The sequence below is a fragment of the Carassius gibelio genome, chromosome B18 (genome assembly GCF_023724105.1).
Source record: "Carassius gibelio isolate Cgi1373 ecotype wild population from Czech Republic chromosome B18, carGib1.2-hapl.c, whole genome shotgun sequence".
NCBI lineage: Eukaryota > Metazoa > Chordata > Actinopteri > Cypriniformes > Cyprinidae > Carassius > Carassius gibelio.
The window spans coordinates 12,157,291-12,179,699 of record NC_068413.1 but is presented as its reverse complement, the minus strand read 5'-3'; the positions used below and the strand labels follow the sequence as shown (position 1 = coordinate 12,179,699).

Here is a 22,409-nt window from a genome sequence, read left to right as displayed (position 1 = left end):
CTGAGCAGGGGCTCAAACCAGCAGCCATGGGATGCCTACTTCCAAAATAAATGGTAAGCAAAAAACAGTTCATAAGGTATATAAGGTAATTCATTAGGTAAAATGTATCATTTTCATTAACAGTAGGCCAAAAGTATCCAGATGACCTACTTCTTTCTGCGAAATTCTGTTGTGTGCATCTTATGGACAATTTACTGTCCCATGAAGCCAGGGAATAGGATTTGTGAATGGCAGGGAAGCGATGTGACTGATGCTGGTCACAGGACAGTGACAACATGGCTGATATAACAAATACAAATTATACTACTAACATTCATACTATTCTTTTTTTTTTAATGGTCACAAAGCAAGATTCAAACTTGAAATGCTGTACCTACTATACATTATTAAATTTCGAATGCAGATTCTGTGCATAATTTACTCATATTTTAGATAGGTAATTCTAAAAGTGTTTTATATTCATTAGTAATTTTGCTGTGCTTTTGTTATTTTGTATTCAGGTTTTTTATTTATTTTTATTTAGCTTTTTATTTAGCTTTTATTGTAGTTTTCAGAAAGCTGCTCGTGCAACATTTCTTATTTAATGTTTTTCCATCACATGTTTTTATTTTAAGTTAAACATTTTATTAGTTTCCGTTTTAGTTTAAAATAATACTCATTCTGAATCTGAATATGCTTACTTTCTAATAAGCAGTAGGTCAGATGAGTATTTTGACTGAATATGCAGCATTTATAAAGCAATAGGCAAAAACTGTTCAGATGATCTACTTCTGCTGAGAATCTGAATTGTGCATCCAAGGGACACTTACTATCCCATGAGGCCATCAGATGGGTAGTCATCATTCATAAATAAGAGAACAGTCGTCATATATATACAATGTGACAGATCCAGTAAGTAGTAAGTCTGCATCTGTATGCACACTTCAAGAACATATTTTATTAACAGATTAGAAGTAGGTTCTTTATTAAATGCATGCAGCACATAAACTTGACAGTACGTGATTTTGGATGCAGCTTTTACAATTTGGCTCCACTAGTGGCACAAAAATGGCATACTTCACCTTTAAAGACATTATCTGAAATCATCATAATGTAAGATTCACTCTATCCTTTGAGATCTGATTACAGGTCATTACTGTATTTGCCTTTCAATTATCTGACGCAATAAACGTAAAACATGTTTGGAAATGTGAATATGGGAACTAGTTCAAAGGGTTCATGTAAAGTAATACATAGATAAAGTAAATTATGTAGCTCATAATCCTTTGATTAAATAATGATGCCTTGATGACAGACTGAAAATAGTATGCATGCTTAAAGCAATAAAGGGTGTTTTAGTCAGGATTAACCATGGAGAGTTTCTTACTAGCTGTATAAATGTTAAATATTATATCTGGCTTGCCTGAAATACAATTCTAAACAAAGGCTTTATTGTTTTATTCAACTGATTGCTCAAAGTAATGTTTAATATTTAAATGAATGTGCATCCTGACTCATCATGATTATTAAGATTCAAAGCAATGTGCCGTTAAATCAGATCTGAAAGATTTCAACTATGTACCCAGACTGTCTCCAGACTTCTTTAGAAAATGAACATTTAAGAGGGAGACGTTCTGTGCAATGATGTTCAAGTGGTGGAAAAAAAAAGAAAGACAATTCAGACAGATGAGTATTATGCCTCTAAATGAAACGAATCATCCCTTCTTCAGAAATAGTCTGTCTCACAGTAAAACTACAACCTGTCCCTCGTCTTCTGTCAACTGTCTCTTTGTATCTCTCTGTTCATCTCGCGCAGTGTCTGGGGAAAAAGGCTTTCCGGTATTTTCTCATTCCGCCAAAAGACGATTGAAAATCCTTGTGACAGTTAAGCACAGCTTGCTTCCAGCAGATCTGCCTTTAATGTATGATACTCTGACAAGGAAACGCATGTCATTGAAACCCATATTCATCAAAAATTAATTTCCTTTCTTTTAAAAAGCCCAACCACTTGCTCGTTGCTGCAACTTATGAAATCGGATGAAAAGATAAGAAATGTGTCTGGAAAATGACGATCAAAGAAATGCCACACATATCATTATGAAAAATAATTAAACCAGTGGGAATGGTAAATCCTGCTTCTGAACAATCCCCTGTGAAAACATCTGAAGTTTTTACCTTTAGACTACACTAAAACGAAAGGTATTTTTGGTCAAATATATGGTTAGGCTTCTGTTCCTAGCAATGTCTTCCACCTAACCGTTGAATTGCTTGTAAATAGCTCTTATATGAGGTTGAGCCATGTGCCCATGCCACACTTTGCTGCTAATGAGGGGGATGTGTCAGGGGTTGTCAAGGAGGAACTCTCCACATCTGGGAGGCTAATTATAGCAGCCTTATTAGTCTGACCCTCAACATTCTTCCTCCTCTGATCGCTGTAGGAAGGATGGGTCCTGCAAGGCTTGATTTTTAAAAGCTCCAATAGCCAGGATCTGACTGAACTTGACAGCTGGTCACTCACAAGTTGGCAGGTTGCATTTATTGCCATGATCTCCAGAGAGCAACTTTCACTAGCAAGCGAGCACCTAAGGCTTTTGAGATTGTGTTGAAAGACCAGGAATGGTGGTCACTAGAATATTGTTTGATTTTAATGTTGATGCAGCCATTAAGTATCTACTAGCATTTACAAATAATGTATTATTTAGGTTATTTAAGCAAATAATTATTTAGATAAGTGGCTAGACTTTATTTTTCTTTAGTTTTTGGACAATAAAACCACCATTGTAATTCAGTGCATTCATGCCATAATGAGATGGTTATTATTTGGTCCCTGTAAATTTTTGAAGGAATAAACACAACCGTTTTATATATATATATATTTATATATATATAAATATATATATAAATTTTTTTTGTTTATTCCTTCAATAATTTACAGGGTGCTGGTCATATTATTGAAATATCATCAAAAAGTTGATTTATTTGTTTATTTTGTTGTTAACTAAAACTATATATATATATATATATATATATATATATATATATATATATATATATATATATATATATATATATATATATATATATATATATGTATATATATATATATATATATATATATATATATATATATATATACATATAAAACTAAACAAACAAACTAAATACACCAAACAAACTGACTAGAAATGAAACTAAAATTCAGCTGAAAACTCAAAATATACAATAAAGGTTCAATCCAATATATTAATAAATACTATAATAGTATATAAAAATGAAAAAATATTTAAAAAGTTTTAATCACTTTTATATTTTTTAAATTTGTCACTAGCGAGCATTTAAATAAAATCTAATTAATCTGAAAATGTTGCAAAGCATTCCATTAGTGTGTGTGTGTGTGTGTGGTAATCAGATGCTTGCTTGTAATGGATGTGTGCTGATGCTGAGGGCCAGTGACGGTGATCTGACGTCTCAGTCTGACTCACTGCCGTCGAGTGTGTCTGTGCATGTGCGTGTGAGTGTGTAAGATGAGGATGCGCCTCGTGGCATTATGTATTCTGCCGTGAGTCCGCTCTCTCAGCTCAGTGACTTCAGACGATCCACCAGACTGCTGTGCTCTCAAAGAAAGACAGTTGTGTGACGCACTCGCCAGACTGGACGTCACACATATTCACACAAGGGAGCGGACAAGCTACGGCTTCTCTTGTGGCCATTTCTGCATGCTCTCAGAGATCATTAAATGCATTTGCATGTGTGCATGTTTGTGCATCGGTGTCTCTGAGAGGATCTGCATGGTCCAACAGATTGCTTTTTTTCCCGCTTTTGTTTTGAAGCTGCACATAATTATGCATATGAAGTAGTAAGCTGGGTGGCCTTGAGACGGTGAGCCTCAGTCAAACAAAGCTTGCACATGTGAAACACAAGGAAGTATTGAGACCAGCTATGAAAACACAGGCCAGGACAGCATTCGCTTTCTGTCCACATTGGAGCCCAAGCTTTTGCTCGATTTGAAGCCTGAGAAAAACATCAAGCAGCTCAAGAAAACAATGTTCTGTAGCCAATAATTAAACCTGGTGGTCCAAGCTAACAGGGAATGTTTTCAGAACTTTGGCTAACATTTTGGGAAAGTTCTATTAAAGTTCTGAACAAACATTTTTCCAGTAACACTAATAGAAATAGAATCTTCTTTCGATGTTAGCACAAATACATTATACATTGTTCATGGAACGGATGGACATTCACATAACATTTTTTAAACGTTACTATTTGTTTTTTAATGTTCAGAGAACACTACCCGAACTGATACATAAAGGAAAATATGTTACTAGCATAGGATATGTGTGTTTAGATGTAGATATCAGAAATGTATCTCATTTAAAACCACATTTGGAAGTTGCTCAGATCGAATGTGAAACTGATTTTTGTGTTTACATCTGTGCAACAAATTCTGATGTGTCAGATGTGAGCAAAATATCAGAATTTTTTTGAGCCAGTGTAAATGCAGACTATTAGATTTTGTCTTTTTAAGTTGACTAGACATCCTCAAAAGCACCACTAATCATGTGATTTCCTGAAAAAAAAAAAAAAAAAAAACATTGAGGTGCAACGTCACTGTCACAATTGGTGGTGGTAATCACATGAAGACGAAGGTCAAGATAACATAATAAATACCAAAGATAAGTCCAGAAACGGGTACAGGAGTAAACACAACCATAACATACAATAGATGAGACCAAACAAACTAAAGGAGAACAAACATGATCTTATATAGAAACAGTAATGAGGTGAACACAGCTGAAGACTAGCTCAATCAAATCAGCTAACATGACAACTAAACACTGGCGAGAACTATAGAACAGAGGAATGAGGAAACTAAACAGAAACAGACAAGTCAATGAAAATGAAACTAAGACAAAAATAACTGAATATGTTACAGCCACAACCAAAGAAATCCTTCTAGCACATGCATCCGTGAGGGCTGAGAATACAGTACAGTACATACAGATATTCAAATTCTGATGAAATGAAAAGTCACAATTGATAAAAGGAATTTATTTGTGTATCGGTCTACAATGGCTAAGCTGTATGTTTTTGATACACTTTAAAAGACTTGCTTATAAGCAGTACTATTTTAGTATTATTTATATACAATGTAATATTTTCATATTTTATTTTATTTCAGCTTAATAGTTTAAGTTGTAGTATACAGCAATGGCACTGCTTATAAGTAATTTGCTTGTGAATTGCTAAATCATGACACGTCAAGTTTTTTATTTTATTTTTTTGCCATTACACGTATACAGCCTTTCATTGCTTCAACATCAGCAACATTCAAATGATTAATAAAAAAAAAAATCAATATGGCCAATTAAAAAAGTTGTTCTTACATGCTGAAACACAATACTGTATGCGTAAACAGACCCTAAAAACAATGATTATGCTTTTTTGTTCAGTAAAGTGTTGTTTTGCATGTGTGCACATGCATAGAGAAGCCATTTATTAGCTATACAGACCTGCTGTTCTAACCTGTAATCTCTGTACATTTAAGCTCTCAAATGTGCCATTAAGCCTGGGGAGAGATAGGGAGAGAGAGAGAGAGAGAGAGAGAGAGAGAGAGAGAGAGAGAGAGAGAGAGAGAGAGAGAGAGAGAGAGAGAGAGAGAGAGAGAGAGAGATGATTCTCTCTGTTACCTTGGCAGAGTTCCAGAGAGATTCCAGGGCCACCACACGTGCCCCATCAGTCTGCGTTATTTTGTTTTGCTGATCTATTCGCTTTATCTTTTGTGAGAAGGGCTTGGAAGCGGCGAGGGGTCAGGGGCTCTGACGTTTATTCTGACGTGTATTGTTCTCACACATATCATGCCATGGTGCAGATGGTATCTCATTTATGTCATCTCACAAAGACAATTCTCTCCTGAGCCTTCTGATAACACACTTTACATCCGCTTGACCAAGGCAGATTCTACCAACACCTAGTCTCACATAGCCAGGGTTTTGACTTGGTCGGATCAGCTTTGTCATTTATTTTGGCCAGTCAGAAAGGAATAAAGCATCTGACTGAAATATAAAGCAACTGATAGCATTTTAGCATTTTTTTATGTGAAATTGTATCTGAAATAGTAACTTTAATCTTCATTGTCACACAAACCTTTAGATATCATTCTAATATGCTGATTTGGTGTTCAGTTATTATTGGTGCTTAATTATTAATAATAGTTCTTATTATCAGTGTTGAACAAAAAACACTCCAAGATTGCACATCAGTTAGGCCAAAAAAGCTCAATTTTCTTGCTTCATATTTTTTTGGGGGAAATGTGATACATTTTAATTTCAGGATTTTTTGATAAATAGATAGTTTAGAAGAACAGTATTTATTTGAAATATAAATCTTTTGGAACATTATACATTTCTATCACTTTAATTCAATTTAAATGCAGCTAAATAAAAGTATAAATTTCTTTCTTTCTTTCTTTATTTTTTCTTACTTATCACATCACAGTGTTCATAAAAATCTTAAGCATCAAGAAAGAAATGTTTCTTGAACATCAAATCAGCAATCATCTTTAATTATATATTTGTAATAATCATTCTAATTCTAGGAAAATAGTGAAGTCTACATACCGGTAACAACACAGAGTAATGATATCGTTGGAATCAAATGAACAATAAAAAACTTTGATAGCCCGTCAGAATCCACTCAACTCTAAAGATTGTTGTTGCAGTATGGGTGTCCCGTGTTTGAATCCCAACTTGAGGACTTGATTCTACTCTCCTCTCTCTCTCTCTCCCTCTATGCTTCTGATCTGTCCTATTGAATTGATGGTAAAAATGAAAATGCTTATTATCAGCCTCTATAAATATATATATATATATATACAGATCAGAAGCATAGAGGGAGAGAGAGAGAGAGAGAGAGAGAGAGAGAGAGAGAGAAAGAGAGAGAAGAGTAGAATCAAGTCCTCAAGTTGGGATTCAAACGTGGGACACCCATACTGCAACAACACTGTATGTTGGCACACTGCCCACAAGGCTACTGGCGCCAATTAAATTTGAAAAATATTTGAAATGTTTTGCATTTTGGATTTTAAAGATGCAGCCCTATTGAGCATAAAAGACATCTCTCATTAGAAATCGCCATCATTCCAAATGTTTGACCAGTATTGTATATGCAAAAAACTTCGATTGATTGATTGCCATGGTTGGCATCTATCTTTTAGTAAAGCTTTTACCAAATAGTCTACTGTAAATAAAATAGAGTGAAGAGGAAATCCATGAAAACCTGAATTAGTCATTAAATATGTATTTTATAGGGATATTTCGCCCCAAAATGAAAATTCTGTGATTATTTACTCCCTCATTTTATACCAAACATGCAATAGCTTCGTTCATCTTCAGAACTCAAATCAAGATATTTCTGATGAAAACCCAGAGAGTTTTTTGAACATGCATAGGCAACAACGCAACCGACGAGTTCAAGTTCCAGAAAGGTAGTAAAGACATTATTAATATAGTCCATGTGACATCAGTGGTTCAACCAGCAATGTTATGAATGTTGTAGCAGTGTTATGACTTTATTCAACAATTTCTTCTCTTCCGTGTCAGTCTTCGACGTGTGTGGAAGAGGATCACAATGTGTTCATGACAGTAACATGATCAACGAAGGTCTTATGGGTTTCGATCGACACGAGGGTGAGTAATGAATGACAGAATTGAAATTTTTAGATGAACTATACCAAATAATATAACAAAATAATATATATTGCAAAGTGTGTTTTTACTTGGTATAGGTTGGCCTTTCTCGCATGAATAACATTTTATGAATAACAAGACTTTAAAAGGTCCTTGAAAGAGCGATTATGAACAAGCTAAAGGAACTTCTGTCTTGAATAACTGAGAGTTTGTCTCTCAGTCTGTCGCCATCCTGTCATCACACACTGCATGCAAATGCTGTTACAGTAAGTACTCTGCACATCCTATGATTAGATTAGAGATAGAGCCCTAATTCAGCCAGCAGACCATTCATTCACGTACAGTTGTCACTCCTCTTAAACACATGGTTTACACACAGAGTTTGGGTAAGAACAATAGCACAATCATATTTAAACTTAATTCACACACTAAAAAGTCAGGTTAATGACAACCACATTTTCTTTACTGGTCTTTCTTTTTTTTTTTTTTTTTACTCATAGTTGTCACTCCCAAAAATGTGCAGCATGTACATGACCAGTTTCGCACCATAAAAATAATAAATCATAAAATAAGAGTAGGCTTATGGGATGGGTGTGTTGTTCCTCCATCAGTGTCAAAAGGTTAATACCTACGAATTATATAAGAGGATTCAGAAAAAAACCAATAGTTAACTAACTATACAAAATAGTTCTGTTATGTTCCTGTGAATGCTGAGTTGATGTGATGATAATGCAGAGGTTACCAAGAATAGGTCAAGTACAAGCAAATAAACAGAAGGGAGAAGGAACATTAAGGGCTGCACATGCACGGGTCAAACAGAAGGCCAACTGCTCAAGATCGCTCTAGCCAAATATTTAGTCTCGCAAAGAACAAAAAAAGCATGTTATGCAGAACGTTTGCTGTCAGACTGCAGCCAAACATCCCCAGGTTCTTTCTGAAATGAAAGTTTTACTCTGACGTGTGTCAGCGCACAATATGAGGAATGAACAGGTCTCTGTTATCAGCGGTGAGATTGTATCTGCATGTGGGTGTCTGCGTCGGTGTGTGTGCATGCTGTCCAGTTCACGTGTAAGACTCTGTAGTTTTGAGAAAACAGGTTGAGATTTGGGTGGGATCGAGTTTGTTTTTATGATCTTACGAGTCATGCGCTTAATTGTTGCCTGTCAAAGGATTAATAGTACAATGTAATTTTTTTAAATTGATAGACAAGACATTAGGTAAACATGAATCATGAACAAGGTTGTTTTTACTGTTTAAAAATTAAAACTTAACTAACAGTGATTGGTCTTGTTTCATGTCAGCAAGACAGACCTTTCCTGTGTAGGTGGCCAATTATAGACCAGAGTATGTTGCAAGCTAGAACAAATTTTATGCTGATAGTGAAAAGCATGGCTTTGTAAGATGAACAGGCATGACTGTACTCCTAGTCGTAAACTAGTGAGGAACTCATGTTAATGTGCTGCTCTATGATTGCAACATTCTTGAAAAATTTTTGGGGGGGGTTTTGGAGATTTGGGTTTCGCTTTTTTGGCCCAAATATATATATTTTTGTTGGAAAGACTGATGTAAGTGAATACTTATTAATTTGAAGCTTAATGATCTTAGCAATGCTTCACTGACCACCACCCAAGTTTCAATGAAACCAATTTAACTGTTTGTGGGTGTGTTTTCAAACATGTATGAACATTTCTACCTTGGCTTGTGTGTGTGTGTGTGTGTGTGTGTGTGTGTGTGTGTGTGTGTGTGTGTGTGTGTGTGTGTGTGTGTGTGTGTGTGTGTGTGTGCGTGTGTGTGTCTGGCTTGACTCTGCAGCATGACAGCTGGGAGTGGCTCTGATTCACTTTCCTACAAGAGTCTTAATCTCTGAAATCACATGACTGCTATAGCTCTTATTGTGAACCTGCTGTGGGAATGTTCCCATAACAGCACATGATACCAAGTCACAGCATTTCCTCTCATATTTGCATGCATTTTAACCATATATCATATCTTTGGTTGTCTGTCTATGATATGAGGGCATGCATGCAGGAAAACTTGATTGGCTGAAGAATTGCTTGTAAACTATAGAAGCTAATTGATGCAAATTAGTCAAGCTAAGAAAGAAACACAGATTTACATATCAAGGTTTGGCCAATAGGCTTCCTGACTGTATTCTCGTGACAAAAAGCTCTTCATAACAATAGAATTTAGCTCCTGGGTTGCACGTCAACAGTGATTGGTCACTCACCATGAGTCATGCATCCACACAAGTTCTTTCTCTGACACACACACGCACACACATACTCTGATGCATTAGTAAAATAGTGTCACATTCCCACAGCTCACTTATTAACCAATTAATGCACATGCATTCAGATGAGTATATTCCACCTTGAGTTGAGTTCCAGATGAGTTCAAAATAAAACATTATAACAATAATAATAACAATAATAATTAAATAAGACATACATTCAAATTGTTAAATTTATAGTCACTGTGATATGATAAGTAGCAATTGCATAATAATAATAATAGCAATAATTGAATGTTGGTTGACAACATTCTTGAAAATATCTACTATTTGTTTGATTTGGTGGGTTTCTGTTGGTGATCTATCCCTTTAATATTAATTTCAAACATAGCTGATAACCAAACTGTCTTGGTACGCCATTGTATTACTGGATGCATTTCCATAGTGTCTTTTTGCTTGCTGCACAAGTGTGGTTGTGCTAAAACAGATGTTTTATACTTGCAGATTTTTGACTGTCCGTTTAAATTGTCGAGTCATTTTTCCTGAGTGAGATACATAGAAGCTACTGCCAGTTCTTTTCTTCTGCTCTTTCTCAAGTCTTGGCTCACAAACAGTCACCAGAACCTAGAACTGTGTGTGTTGATTTAAAAACCATGCTGTGAACAGACTCATCACTTGGCTGCGCGGGTACGAGTGAGTGTGATGAATGTGTCATATGTCAGTGCAGCCGGAAGATTTTATCAATGGCACATACAGTACACTCACAAAATCATCATCACACAATGTGACATTCAGATGAGAGGAGAGACATCTCATCATTTCACACACCTACACAACTCACACCATGTTTGCTTAAAGCCTCAATCTATTTGCACCTCTCTTGATGCTTCTTTCATTCTGGCATTGTATGAATTTGGGTAAACAAAATTTGAAGATTATTTCATGAGAATGTCAGTGTTTAGTTGTGAGAGTGGAAGAACTTCACTATGAATTACTGTATGATGATATTTCGCCTTTGTCAGAAATGTCACAAATGTCATGGTTGACTGAGTTTTATAAAATCCAACCAGTTAGCCTATGCTAACAGCTAAATGAAAAATCAAGAAGAATCAATACAAATGCTGTGATCTTGGCATTATCTGTCAGGTTCCGTCAGGTCAAAGTCAACACGTTTCTGACAGTAAAACAACAGACTGTCTAGATTTAAACAATCAGCTTTTGAATTGAAAGGATTTTTTTTTTTTAGGTTTAATACAAGTTAAAGGGATATTTCAGCCAAAAATGAAAATCATCATTATTTTTGGGTGAACTATACCTTTAAGCTCAATGAAAGCATAATTTGTGTTGTAATGTTGATTACCACAAAAAGAAGAAGAAAAAAAAATCAAATATCAAGGTTACAGCACATTTCCATTACCCTTGCAATTGCACAAATTGAAATATCGAACTGAAAATACACCTAATGGAATCACGTACATTTTGGAAAAACTCCAACATATCTCTTTTTTTTATGTTGATACAAGGTGGTTTTTTAGGCAATGCATCTTTTCAGGCATACAACTCTTTTAATTAAAAATAATGGCTAGTACAGTAGCTGCAACATACATAAACCTACCAACATCCGTCGCCTTGACTTGCCATCGTGAATTTTTTTTTTTAGTTTCAAAACATTGGTTATTGCAAAAGCCATCAATCCGCAATAGGTTTTTAAATCTGCATTCATGAAATATCACAAAACTTTTGCACAAATCTGTAACAGAAATCTGGCTAGTGAGACACTTACAATAGAAGTACTTGCATTCATGTGCATGCATCGTGACGGAGGAGTCTTATTTTAATATTTGTTTTAAAAATGTAAGCATTTTGTAAAACTTGCACAAGAAGCGATGCACTCAACATGCTGCTGTTTCTGTCAACACACGTGTCAACAACACAAGTCTAAAGTATTAGTATTTTTCTTACACGCCTATCATTTCAGAAGACAATGATTCTTCAAATGAGGTCATATGGATTACTGTCATGTGAGTTTTTGAAGCGTCAACTTTAAGGAGCCCATTCAGTTGCATTATACAGACTCACAAAGATGGATCGTCTCTCTAAAAATCTATTTGTGTTGATCTGAAGAAAGAAATTCATATACATCTGGCACGTCATGTTGAGAGAATTTTAATGTTTAGGTTGAGTATCACTTTAACTGTTGAACCTAGAATATTGCTTAAACTCTAGATGAGTGAGCTGCACGTTAAAGTTACCGTTAACTCGCAATTTACCACCTCATGACATATGGATAGGATTTGTTTTGTGTTTTATGTGGTTAACTACAGCTTTTCCCAGAAAACCCCATAATGGGTGAGGTGTCCAGTGACCTTTGGTTCTCCTTATGTTGAAACTCAGATATCCACTATGTCTGCATATTTGCTTTGCTCAGTAGATTTCACACTAGTGAGCACTGGGCCTTGTTAGGGGTCATTTAGGGACTGAGTTTTGCTTTTAAGATGAACGCAACCAGTTTTTATGAGACGATTTCAGCTTGATATTCTTGTTAGTGATCCACTTCAGTTCATCCCAGGCCATCTGGGGTTTGTTCATTAAATTTTACGACATGTCTCGATGTCCGAGTAAATATACTCTTTCCTTTCTTGCACGGGTCATTGAGTCTCGGTGCCAAGACCAACAGGGATTCGGTCCTGCTCTGTGCACATGCTGGAAAAAAAACAGCATCGTGTTTCTGCCATAACATACATAACACACGCACACCGGACTGTTTGGCTTGAGAACTTTTGTACTCTGCTCACACACTAATTTGTTATTTGCTCTTGTCCAACATGTTTATCTGTCGGGGGTGTTGGATTCCAGCGGCAAGTATACAGATAAAAGCTTGTGAGAGAGAAAAGAGGAGCACGGGGTTCACAGTGAGAGTGTGTTTGTCTATCTATGTGTGTTTTTAGTGTGTGTCATTGAGAAAGCAACAGTGTGTGTTTGTGTGATGGAGGGTGAGTGGGTGAGCGGTGATCTGCTATAGTGTTTTCCAGCAAAATGGATGAGTCATTTACATTAGGAGCATTTTTAAAAGCTTTCTGTATCATCATTGTCTTTGGCATATTCTATGCAAATGCCAAACATAAATTAAATGGTGGTGGTGAGTCAAAATGAGCTAAACACTAGCAGCATTTTTCTTAGCTGTAAGGGGTAAACATAATCTTTTCTGCTATCTGCACCAGAATGGCAACAGTATCCCCCCCTGTATAAAACAATAAACAGGAATTTGCAGGATACCATGGCATTACTTGGCTTGTAGCTGGTAGTTTTTTTTATTGAATTTAGGAAGTACCATTATGTACAAAAAAAAAAAATATATATATATATATAAATATAAATATATATATATATATATATATGTTTATTTATTTTTTGGAACTGATTAATTTATTTAATATATATATATATATATATATATATATATATATATATATATATATATATATATATATATATATATATATATATATATATATATATATATATATATATATATATATATATATATATATATATATATATATATATATATAAAATAAATTAATCAGTTCCAAAAAATAAATAAACAAATAAATAAGTTGAGTGGGCAAGTAAAAACTACTTGCCCTAAAATAAATAAATAAATAAATAAATAAAATAAAAATCCTTATTTTTGAGCCCTGCTTATGAAACTGTAATGTAAATGTACTCTAACTAGTGTTATTTTAGTATTATTTATGTACTATTTTAATGTATTTATTAACATTTTAAATTAATGTTTACTTTTTATAATTAGTTTACATTAATATATATATATATATATATATATATATATATACACATATATATATATATATATATATATATATATATGGTCTATACTTAATTTTAATTCAAATGTATTTTAAATACTGAAAATGATTTGTAATAAATTATTTTGTTATTATTAACAATACTGTTTTTGTGCATAATATTCTTGATCTTAATAGTGATATGATATTTTTTCACAAAAACTTTTTATTTGTATGCCTATACAGGCCAGGGTCCGTCTATCTTCTCACACTTGGAAACTATTAGCAGTATTTTGATCTTGACAAGTACAACACTGAGATGGTGGTTAGAGTCACTGTTTTTTTTAGATGAATGTGCTTTAACCTTGATCTTCCTCTATTAACGAAAATAAAGTATAGTCACCTGCTGTTCCATTACTAATAAGCCACTGATACATGCATTAGAAACAAAAAAAAAAAAAAAATCACAGTCAGTTGAATCAGTCTGTCTGCAGTCGGCTCCAACAAAAAGCTGTGAAGTGCTCTTGGTGGAGACAGTGCTGTCTGTAACAGGCTACTGACAGGGCTCAGTCAATACATGACACAACCGCTGGAGAGAAGCTAAATGAGATTTTCTCTCGGGGCTCCTTTTAACTCTTCCTTTTTTCTCTCTTCCTCCCTCCCTTCTTCCATCAGTAGCTTCCTCTCAGCCGCTTTCCACCCCCTCCATCTGCCGTACTGCCACTTTGACAAGCCGTCACAGTTGTCAAATAAGGAAAACATGTTGGAGGTGATGTTTTTTTGAGTTCCTTGTCAAATAAGCCTTTATCAGGCTCAGTTCTCGAATATCTAACAGGGCTGTTCATATTAGTAGGAGTGTATTGTGAAGCTGAACCATACTCATTGGTTTGCTTTTAGCACCTCGGCTAAACACAGCTGCTTTTAAGGGAAGCAATGTGAGTGTGTAAGTGCGTGTGTATGCATATGTGTGTGTGCCTTGTACCTATTCAGTGCCATGGGATGAGATGTTGTCACAGTGGCTTTGCTGTCTTCCTTTTAACTGCTGGCAAGAAGCCTGTGAGGTCCACCTTAGGGCCAGGGCTAAATTTAAGTTTGCCGCTCACAGTCCTCATCAGTAGCATCAAAACAACCATTAACGGCGGATCAGTCTGCCTCTCACGACTGCCAGCTCCCAGCGGACAACACACATAACAGGGCCAAAGAGAGAGAATCACACAGGAGCATGTCCCTTCAGCCCATGTGTCTGCACTGCTACAAGCCAAAACTAACGATCACTCCTGAGCCCTTGATGTGCACACACATACACAAGCGCGCATATATACACCCATGTGCACTTGTGTAGATAGCATGCAAACAGACCAAATCTCAAGACCACAATCTTGATATGAGAACAACATGACCCGACTCACATTCCCCCAGGATCTCTGATCCTGATCTGAGTAATCTCTGGTCATTTCGTGCTTAAATGGTAACTCAGTAATAAGTAAATTCATGCCTAAAATACCCTGTGAATTACAGACAGGGATCCGCAAATTCAGTAAATGCAGCTGCATGTCAACTGAACTAATAACAAATCTGAAGACAGATCCACAGAAGTCACATTGCAGTGGACTAAAGGCACTTTGAACTGGGAAGAGCACATGGCTACCAGTGCAATTGATTTAAAGGCAATTCACAAAGGAAAATCATGAACTGTGGAACATCTTCTCAAAAACACATGACCGGTTACTGCTTATCTAGATGCATGTATTTACTCAGTAAACGTATGAATATAAACGCATTGAAAATGAAATAGCTATTTATATCAGTACTAGCCTATTTGATTTACTAAATTGTTTTAAAATACATTAAAAACAAGATAAAAATATTGGTAACACTTAACTTATAGCCTTTGTGTATAATGTGTTATAAATGGTTATTAAAAGGTATAATGCTTTCTAATTATTCATAATGTGTATTGTAATACATCATATATTGCGTAAATAATTATAACCATATTTAAAATTCTTAGTGGAACAATGAACTGATACAGTGTTGTATTAACTGTGGTTACAGTTATGTGATTGTACAATGAATTAAAAGGTGCATTACAAGGCATAATTAATGCATTAAAACTTCTTTTATAATGCATTATAAATAAAGGTTTAAAGTAAAGAGTTACCAAAATATTTAATATACAGTATACATGTGTGCACATATCAGACTACATTCAAAAGTTTGCGCTCAGTAATAGATTATTTATTTATTTATTTATTAAAGTAATTTACATTTTTATTCAGCAAGGGTGCCTTAAATTGGTCAAAACTTTAATATTTTAAAATATTTTAAAAAACAATTTCAAATCAATGCAGTTCTTTTGAACTTTCTATTCATCAGTGAATTCTGAAGAAAAAAAAAATCTGTTTTCAGCATTGGTAATAAGCTCTGTTTCTTTCTTCAGCACCAAATCAGCATATTAGAATGATTTCTGAAGAATCACGTGTCACTGAAGACTGGAGTAATGGAATGAAAATTACAATTTGACAATTTTTCATAATCAAATAAATGCAGCCTTAGTGAGCACACAAGTCTTCTATCAAAAACATTAAAAAGCTCACTAATACATTTATAGCATTATGTACAGTACTTCCTCTTTATCTGTATATCACCATGTGCATGGGGGTTGCCTGATAATGAGTCAGTTTTGCCATCATCTGATAAATGTCACACATTCCGGAGAATGTGCTGATTCAGACAACTGTTTTTGTCTTTTTACTTCTGAAAAGATACACATCAACAATGTAAGCACTGAATTTACATTTTAATGAGTTTTCACCTTCATGGTGTAAAAAAGAAAATAAAAATGAGTAAAGCAAGTGGTTAAACAAAATTATTGCCTTTAGTTAAAGAACTGAGAGGATAGGGGAGGGGAGGAGTTCCTGAATGGTGTTTTGGGAAGGCCATCTGCTCCTGTTCATGGTTCATTAAATAAGCTACTGGGGACAGGCCGTTTGCCCTGAGAGCAACAGGTATAAAAGGATTCTGTCCCAGCCAGTGAGAATAGAAGCCACTTGATTTTTTCAAACTGATGTCACAAGAGACTTGTTCAACAGTGTCCTCCACCCTCCTTTATTTCCTTCTTGAATTTCGAACTTATAACAGAATGTGAAAGAACCTAAATTCACCAAACCTGCTTGCATTTAAGCATAAAACTCAGTCAGTGTGTATGTTATTGGACAAATAATACCATTATTTTTTCCTTCTTACCTTCCCAGGTGTCCATAGGTGTATTGTGAATCTGCAAGAAGTAAAGCGATCTCCCCTTGCGTCATTGAAATGGTGCACTCTTCCAGGGCCTATGCATGCAAGACAGTTTTAAACTTCAGGTAACACATATAGATTTTACCATACTGTACTTTGATTTAGTCTCAACAAGTTAAATTAAATGAAGCAATGCTTATTCGCAGACTTTTAAGGCTTTTATGCAGTTAGAAGCGTCTAAAAATGTTGGCAAACAAAACTGACCATACTAACTTTTCACTGAAAAGTGAATCAGCAAGGAGGTTACTATTTCCCAACCTTGGGTAAACACATACAGAACTCAACATGTGAAAACACAGGTTAATCCCTATGGAAAACTCAGCAGGCAGCAGGTGCGGGGTGATAGACAAGAAGCAGGCAGGTGTTCCAAGGCTTCTTTTGAGTGTGTGTGTTTGTGTGTGTGTGTGTGCGGCTGCCCCTCCTCTGCCTGTGAGGTGTCTCACCTGGTTGACATCTCCCTCTCCGATAATGAAGACCAGCTTGCAGTCTTTCTCCACCACAGTCCTATCCTCCAGCACACCCTGCATTTTCAGTGTGACCTCTTGACCCCAAGCCGGGGACAGGACATTCTCTGGGCTGGCCTGTAACACCTTCTTCCTTAGCAGACGGTTATCTACAGGCGGTTAGGGTGGTGGAGGGGAAAGAAATCAACAAGACCCTAAAGCAATAGTGTCAAACTTGAGGATGTTCTTAGGGTGGTGTTAGTGAAGCTGATTGACCAAAGACGTATTTCTGGTTAAGCAAGTTAAAGGAATTGTTCCCCCCAAAATGAAAATTCTGTCATGTCATTCCAAAACTATATGACTTTCTTACCACTGTGAAAATCAAAATAATATATTTTAAAGAATGTTTCAGCTGTTTCTATCCAAGTAATGAAAATCTTATGGGTCAAAAAACTACATCAAACTTTATTGATTTTAATTGTTTATGTGAAAAACAAGACGTGAGGGTGAATAAGAAGTTTTTGGGGACATTAGCATAACATTCTGTAGATGGGTCCATGAAGAATGTTTAAACATACATGGAACATTTCCATGGAACAAAAAACTCTTTATAGTAAAACAAGGTTCTTCAGATTATTAAAGGGGTCATATCATGCGATTTCAAGTTTTCCTTTCTTTTTGGAGAGTTACAAGTACTTTGGTACATAAAGAAGATCGGTAATGTTGCAAATAATAAGTTTCAAACCCAAAGAGATATTCTTTATAAAAGTTAAGACTTGCTCATGTCCTCCTAAAACGCCTAGTTTAAACTTGCCCCCACATGTCTACGTCATGATGAAGTAAGATTTGTATTACGCCGCCCAAATGTTCACGCAAAGAAGGAAGCCTTAACCTTTGATTGTCGCTATTGTTGCCGGCGCCAAGTTGTGGAGACGCTGTTTCGTTGTGAAAGCGAAAATACTTTGTTTGGCCTTCCAAAAGAGGGCACAACTAGAAAATAGTGGTTAAGTTGTATTTACAACACTGCTCCAGAACAGAGTAGACAACAATGCCGGCTGTTATGACTCACAGTCTGTAAGTATGTTTAGATATTTAAAGGATTTGCCACTGATGACTCGAACACGCGTTTTGAACATGCCCCCTGCTCCTCGCGTTCCTCGCGCCCCCTGCTCTGCACATTTTGCATGTTTCTCTTATGGCTTCAGATGTTTGTTCTATTCGAACGTAAGTGCCCTGCGAAGTGGACATCACAGGGTATTCCCCCATGATTCCAGTTTGAAGGGAATGTACATGTTTTCCATTTAAAGTGCACTGAAGTGTGCGAGGAATGAATTTAATTTCTATTTATCTACAGAGGTATATGATGTCACACTTGTCCATGTGTGAAGACATTGTGCAGCGCAAATCCATGAATGAATGTACTCAAGTGAGGTAACTTCAACAGATTTCCCCTGCTCAGGGAGTAGGGGGCAATGAACACTATGTAAGGATTATGTCAATGGGAACACAGTTCATGCACGGAGCTCACTTCTAATGAGATGATTATCTGAATTAGGTGTGTTAACAAAGAGAGACATGCAAAATATGCAGAGCTGTGGGGCGCGAGGATTGGAATTAAGAACCGCTGGTGTAGAATAGCGCTAGTTTTTTGTCATTTTTCCGATCACAAATGCAGACATGGTTTTATGTTTACATGGCACAATGCAATGTGTAAAAACACAGTATGAGCCATTATAATCCGTAATTATGTCCCCACTGGATGCAACAAGTGGATTGTTTGTAATGGGTTTTATTGTTTTTGTCTTGTCGCACTGGTGTTCTCACCAGGACACGCATCAATGTATGGCAAGGGGCATAACATTTCCGTTACACACTTGAGGCATTCGGTCAATCACAATGCACCGGATAGCTAGCCAATCAGAACAAACCTCACTTTTCAGACCGAAAAATGACACGCTTCAGAAACTTGGGGCATAGAGGAGAAACAATAATGTACAATATGTGGAAAACTATGTGTTTTTTTAACCTTAAATGGCATAAACTCATTTTATTAAACCAAATACGCAAAATTATGTTTTTTTTAGCAACATCATATGACACCTTTAAAAAGTTCTTTGCACTGAATATAGTTCCGCTTTGGAGAATTTTCTTTGGCCAAAAAGCTTCATTGTTTATTGTCAATAGTGTAGCGATGAACGTAGGGCCTATAGCCCCACAGAACTTACTTTAAAACCAAGCAGCTTTCTGTTGGTCATTATGGTGGATCCCTGTGACCAACTGGAAAACTTTGCAAAATCTGCATTGGGAAATCTTTTGTCCTCATATTAAATTCCCAATTGTGTGAATTTGGCAAACAACACTAAATGTGACTGCACTGAAACGTTCACTGAAAAGATCCTTTTTGAGCCCAAAATGTTTCTAATATTGCATCACTGTAAAAAATCATTTTGGAACTAAGACTTAACAAATATGTAATTGTGGACATCTTACCTGCAATGTCCTTCCAGTCATCTGCCAGAAACAGCTCCTCAAAACTGGTGGTGGTCCATTCTACTGTCTCAAAGTCTGGAAAAAGAGAGTCCACTGAGCTGTCCCTTTCTTCCACTACTTCAATTTCCATAAAACGAACTGTTTTCCCAAAGCTGGGAGTCTTTATCAGTTTTCTGATGTGTTCTATGTCTGATTCATTGGTCTCAGGTGGGCTGGTGTGAGAATTTGAGCAGATAGGCTCATTGGTTGGGTCACCGCTTGAGTCATTAGCATCTGTTGGTATGTTGCTTAAGTTTTCAGCATACTTCATCTCTTCTGCCACTTCATTATCCATTTCATTTTTCATCTCACTTCCTTCTTCATTCTTGTTGTCTTCTGCTGCTTTCTCCCCATCCTCTATTTCTGTGATATTCTTTCTCTGCAGCTCCTTGATTGGTTCTTCAAACACCTGCCATGGCTGCCAAATAGGTTCTTCACCTTTCACCTCCTGTTCGTCACAAACTGTCTTTACAAACATCTCAGACTTCAACGTTGTCTCCTCTGCTTCTTCAACTTCTGGTTCCATGTCCCCACACGGTGCTAAGGATACCATTTATCTCTTCTTAAAAGTACTGAATGTCTTCCAAGCACACACCAGGTTAGTAGAAAATGATGTTGCTGCTGCTCAACTGCCAAACCGATGAGCACCTATATCCATTAGTGACAGTACGTAGTATTATCTGAAGCACGGCATCCACATGTACTCTTATTAGAATTATCATGGAAATGCATCGCCACATGACATAAATCCCATCTGTGGTCAGTCCATCTCCTGCAGATTTTGTAAAAGGGTCCTCTTTGAAATGTTTTGCAGTGAAGAACGCAGTAAATGATCAATGCATGAGAATTGTGTTGAAATGTAAAGCCCTACTGGTCAGTAGAGTTGTGTTCAGTGATAATCTGTTGGATTAGAAGAGCAGAATCTAATCTGCCCCAACGTCTGTAAGCTTCTTAATGACTTCATCACGTCGTCCCATAATGCAGTTCCCATGAATGCATCCACCAATAAGAGGACTTCAGGGATTGTTTTTTTTTTTTTTATTTATAATAGAATGTAGAAATATTTCTTTATATAAATAATATTACACTATATTACACTAAAGTTTGGATTTGGTAAGATTTTTTATTATGCTCCCTAAGGCTGCATTTGTTTGATCAGAAATACAATATAATAATGTTATACTGTATATTATGGCTGTTTTCTTTTTTATTATTATTACCATTATTTTAGTATATTTTAAAATGTAATTTATTCCTGTCATGTCAACCTGAATTTTCAGTCTTCAGTGTAACATGATCCTTCAGAAATCTTACTGACCCCCACATTTGTTGTGTATTCTAATCCTAATTTAATTCTATTAGCAGAACTAAATTTAAAATGATATTTGTCTAGCTACTGATCAGAAGTACAGAGAAAAGCCTTTGCCATATTCTCATGAAGAGAATGTTTATGTAAAAAAAAGACTAATGTTTGTTTATCAGCTTGGCTAACTCAAACCTTACAACTGCAGAATCTAGGTAACTAGATTCTCTGCAAATGCCAAATGTAAAATCCCCAAACATTTATGAGAAAAGCAGGTGGAAATTAAGGGAGTTTCAGAGAACAAACTCATTACAAATCAAGTCCTGGTAAATGCAAAATGAGGTTATATAGTAAGTTTAAAGTAATATGTTATGCATTATCCTGGATTTACAATGTGTTGACTTTTTTTCTGTAAGTTGCTTATCTCATTTAAAGTGCAACCTGACACCAGTGAATTAATCTCTACTTAGACCCATTCCTAAGACTCCGACACTTAAAGTATGGATCTGTTTGCCAAGTGCTTGTACACATCTGTGTATTTAATGTAGATTTACATGGAACATTGAAGCTCATGGAATAATATTCCAAAGCAATCAGATAGTCAGCGGCTTTTTTTTATAAGCCACAATCCGAGGTAATATATATTGTTTGTCCAGCCGGCTTCAGATGTCCCTGTATCTCAGACAGCCATATGGCAAGTAGAGTTTCCATTAGAGACTACGAGAGCTCCTTAATCCAAAGGCCCAAGCACCTTGTCTGTTGGGGATTATGTCTTTCCAATTAACCTAAATTCAGTATTTTTCCCTTCACTGTCCATTTCACCTCATCTGTTTGTAAGATTAAAAAGTGCAGATGATTGCCTGGCTACATTAAGTGAATCATTTTTCTGTATGCACATTTTAATCTAGTTTAAAATGACAGTCTGAGCTTTTCCTCATCATTTTGTTCACAGAACATTTCTTTAATACCATGTAATTCCCAAGATTTGTATTTGCCGCTACAATGAATTTCTCTCAGACATACCCATATTTGTTTGTTTTATCTTTGACTGATAACTGTTGTTTTCCAACTGACTGGTTTCAAGAGAATATTTTACTAGGTTTGCAGGCGGAAAAGCTGATTTAACACGCA

General features: G+C 35.8%; 1 protein-coding gene across 1 annotated transcript in view; it reads right to left on the bottom strand.

The window, feature by feature from the left end:
• fkbp16 (FKBP prolyl isomerase 16) overlaps window positions 1–21,013 on the bottom strand; it is a 36,838-nt gene extending 15,825 nt beyond the window's left edge. The window contains exons 1-3 of the mRNA XM_052581880.1: window positions 19,937–21,013; window positions 17,447–17,616; window positions 16,950–17,038 (exon numbers count right to left, since the gene is read on the bottom strand). Coding sequence (XP_052437840.1) covers window positions 16,950–17,038; window positions 17,447–17,616; window positions 19,937–20,528 — 851 coding nt within the window. The 5' untranslated portion in view covers window positions 20,529–21,013. The remainder of the gene's footprint in view (window positions 1–16,949; window positions 17,039–17,446; window positions 17,617–19,936) is intronic.
• Between the last annotated feature and the right edge of the window lie 1,396 nt (window positions 21,014–22,409).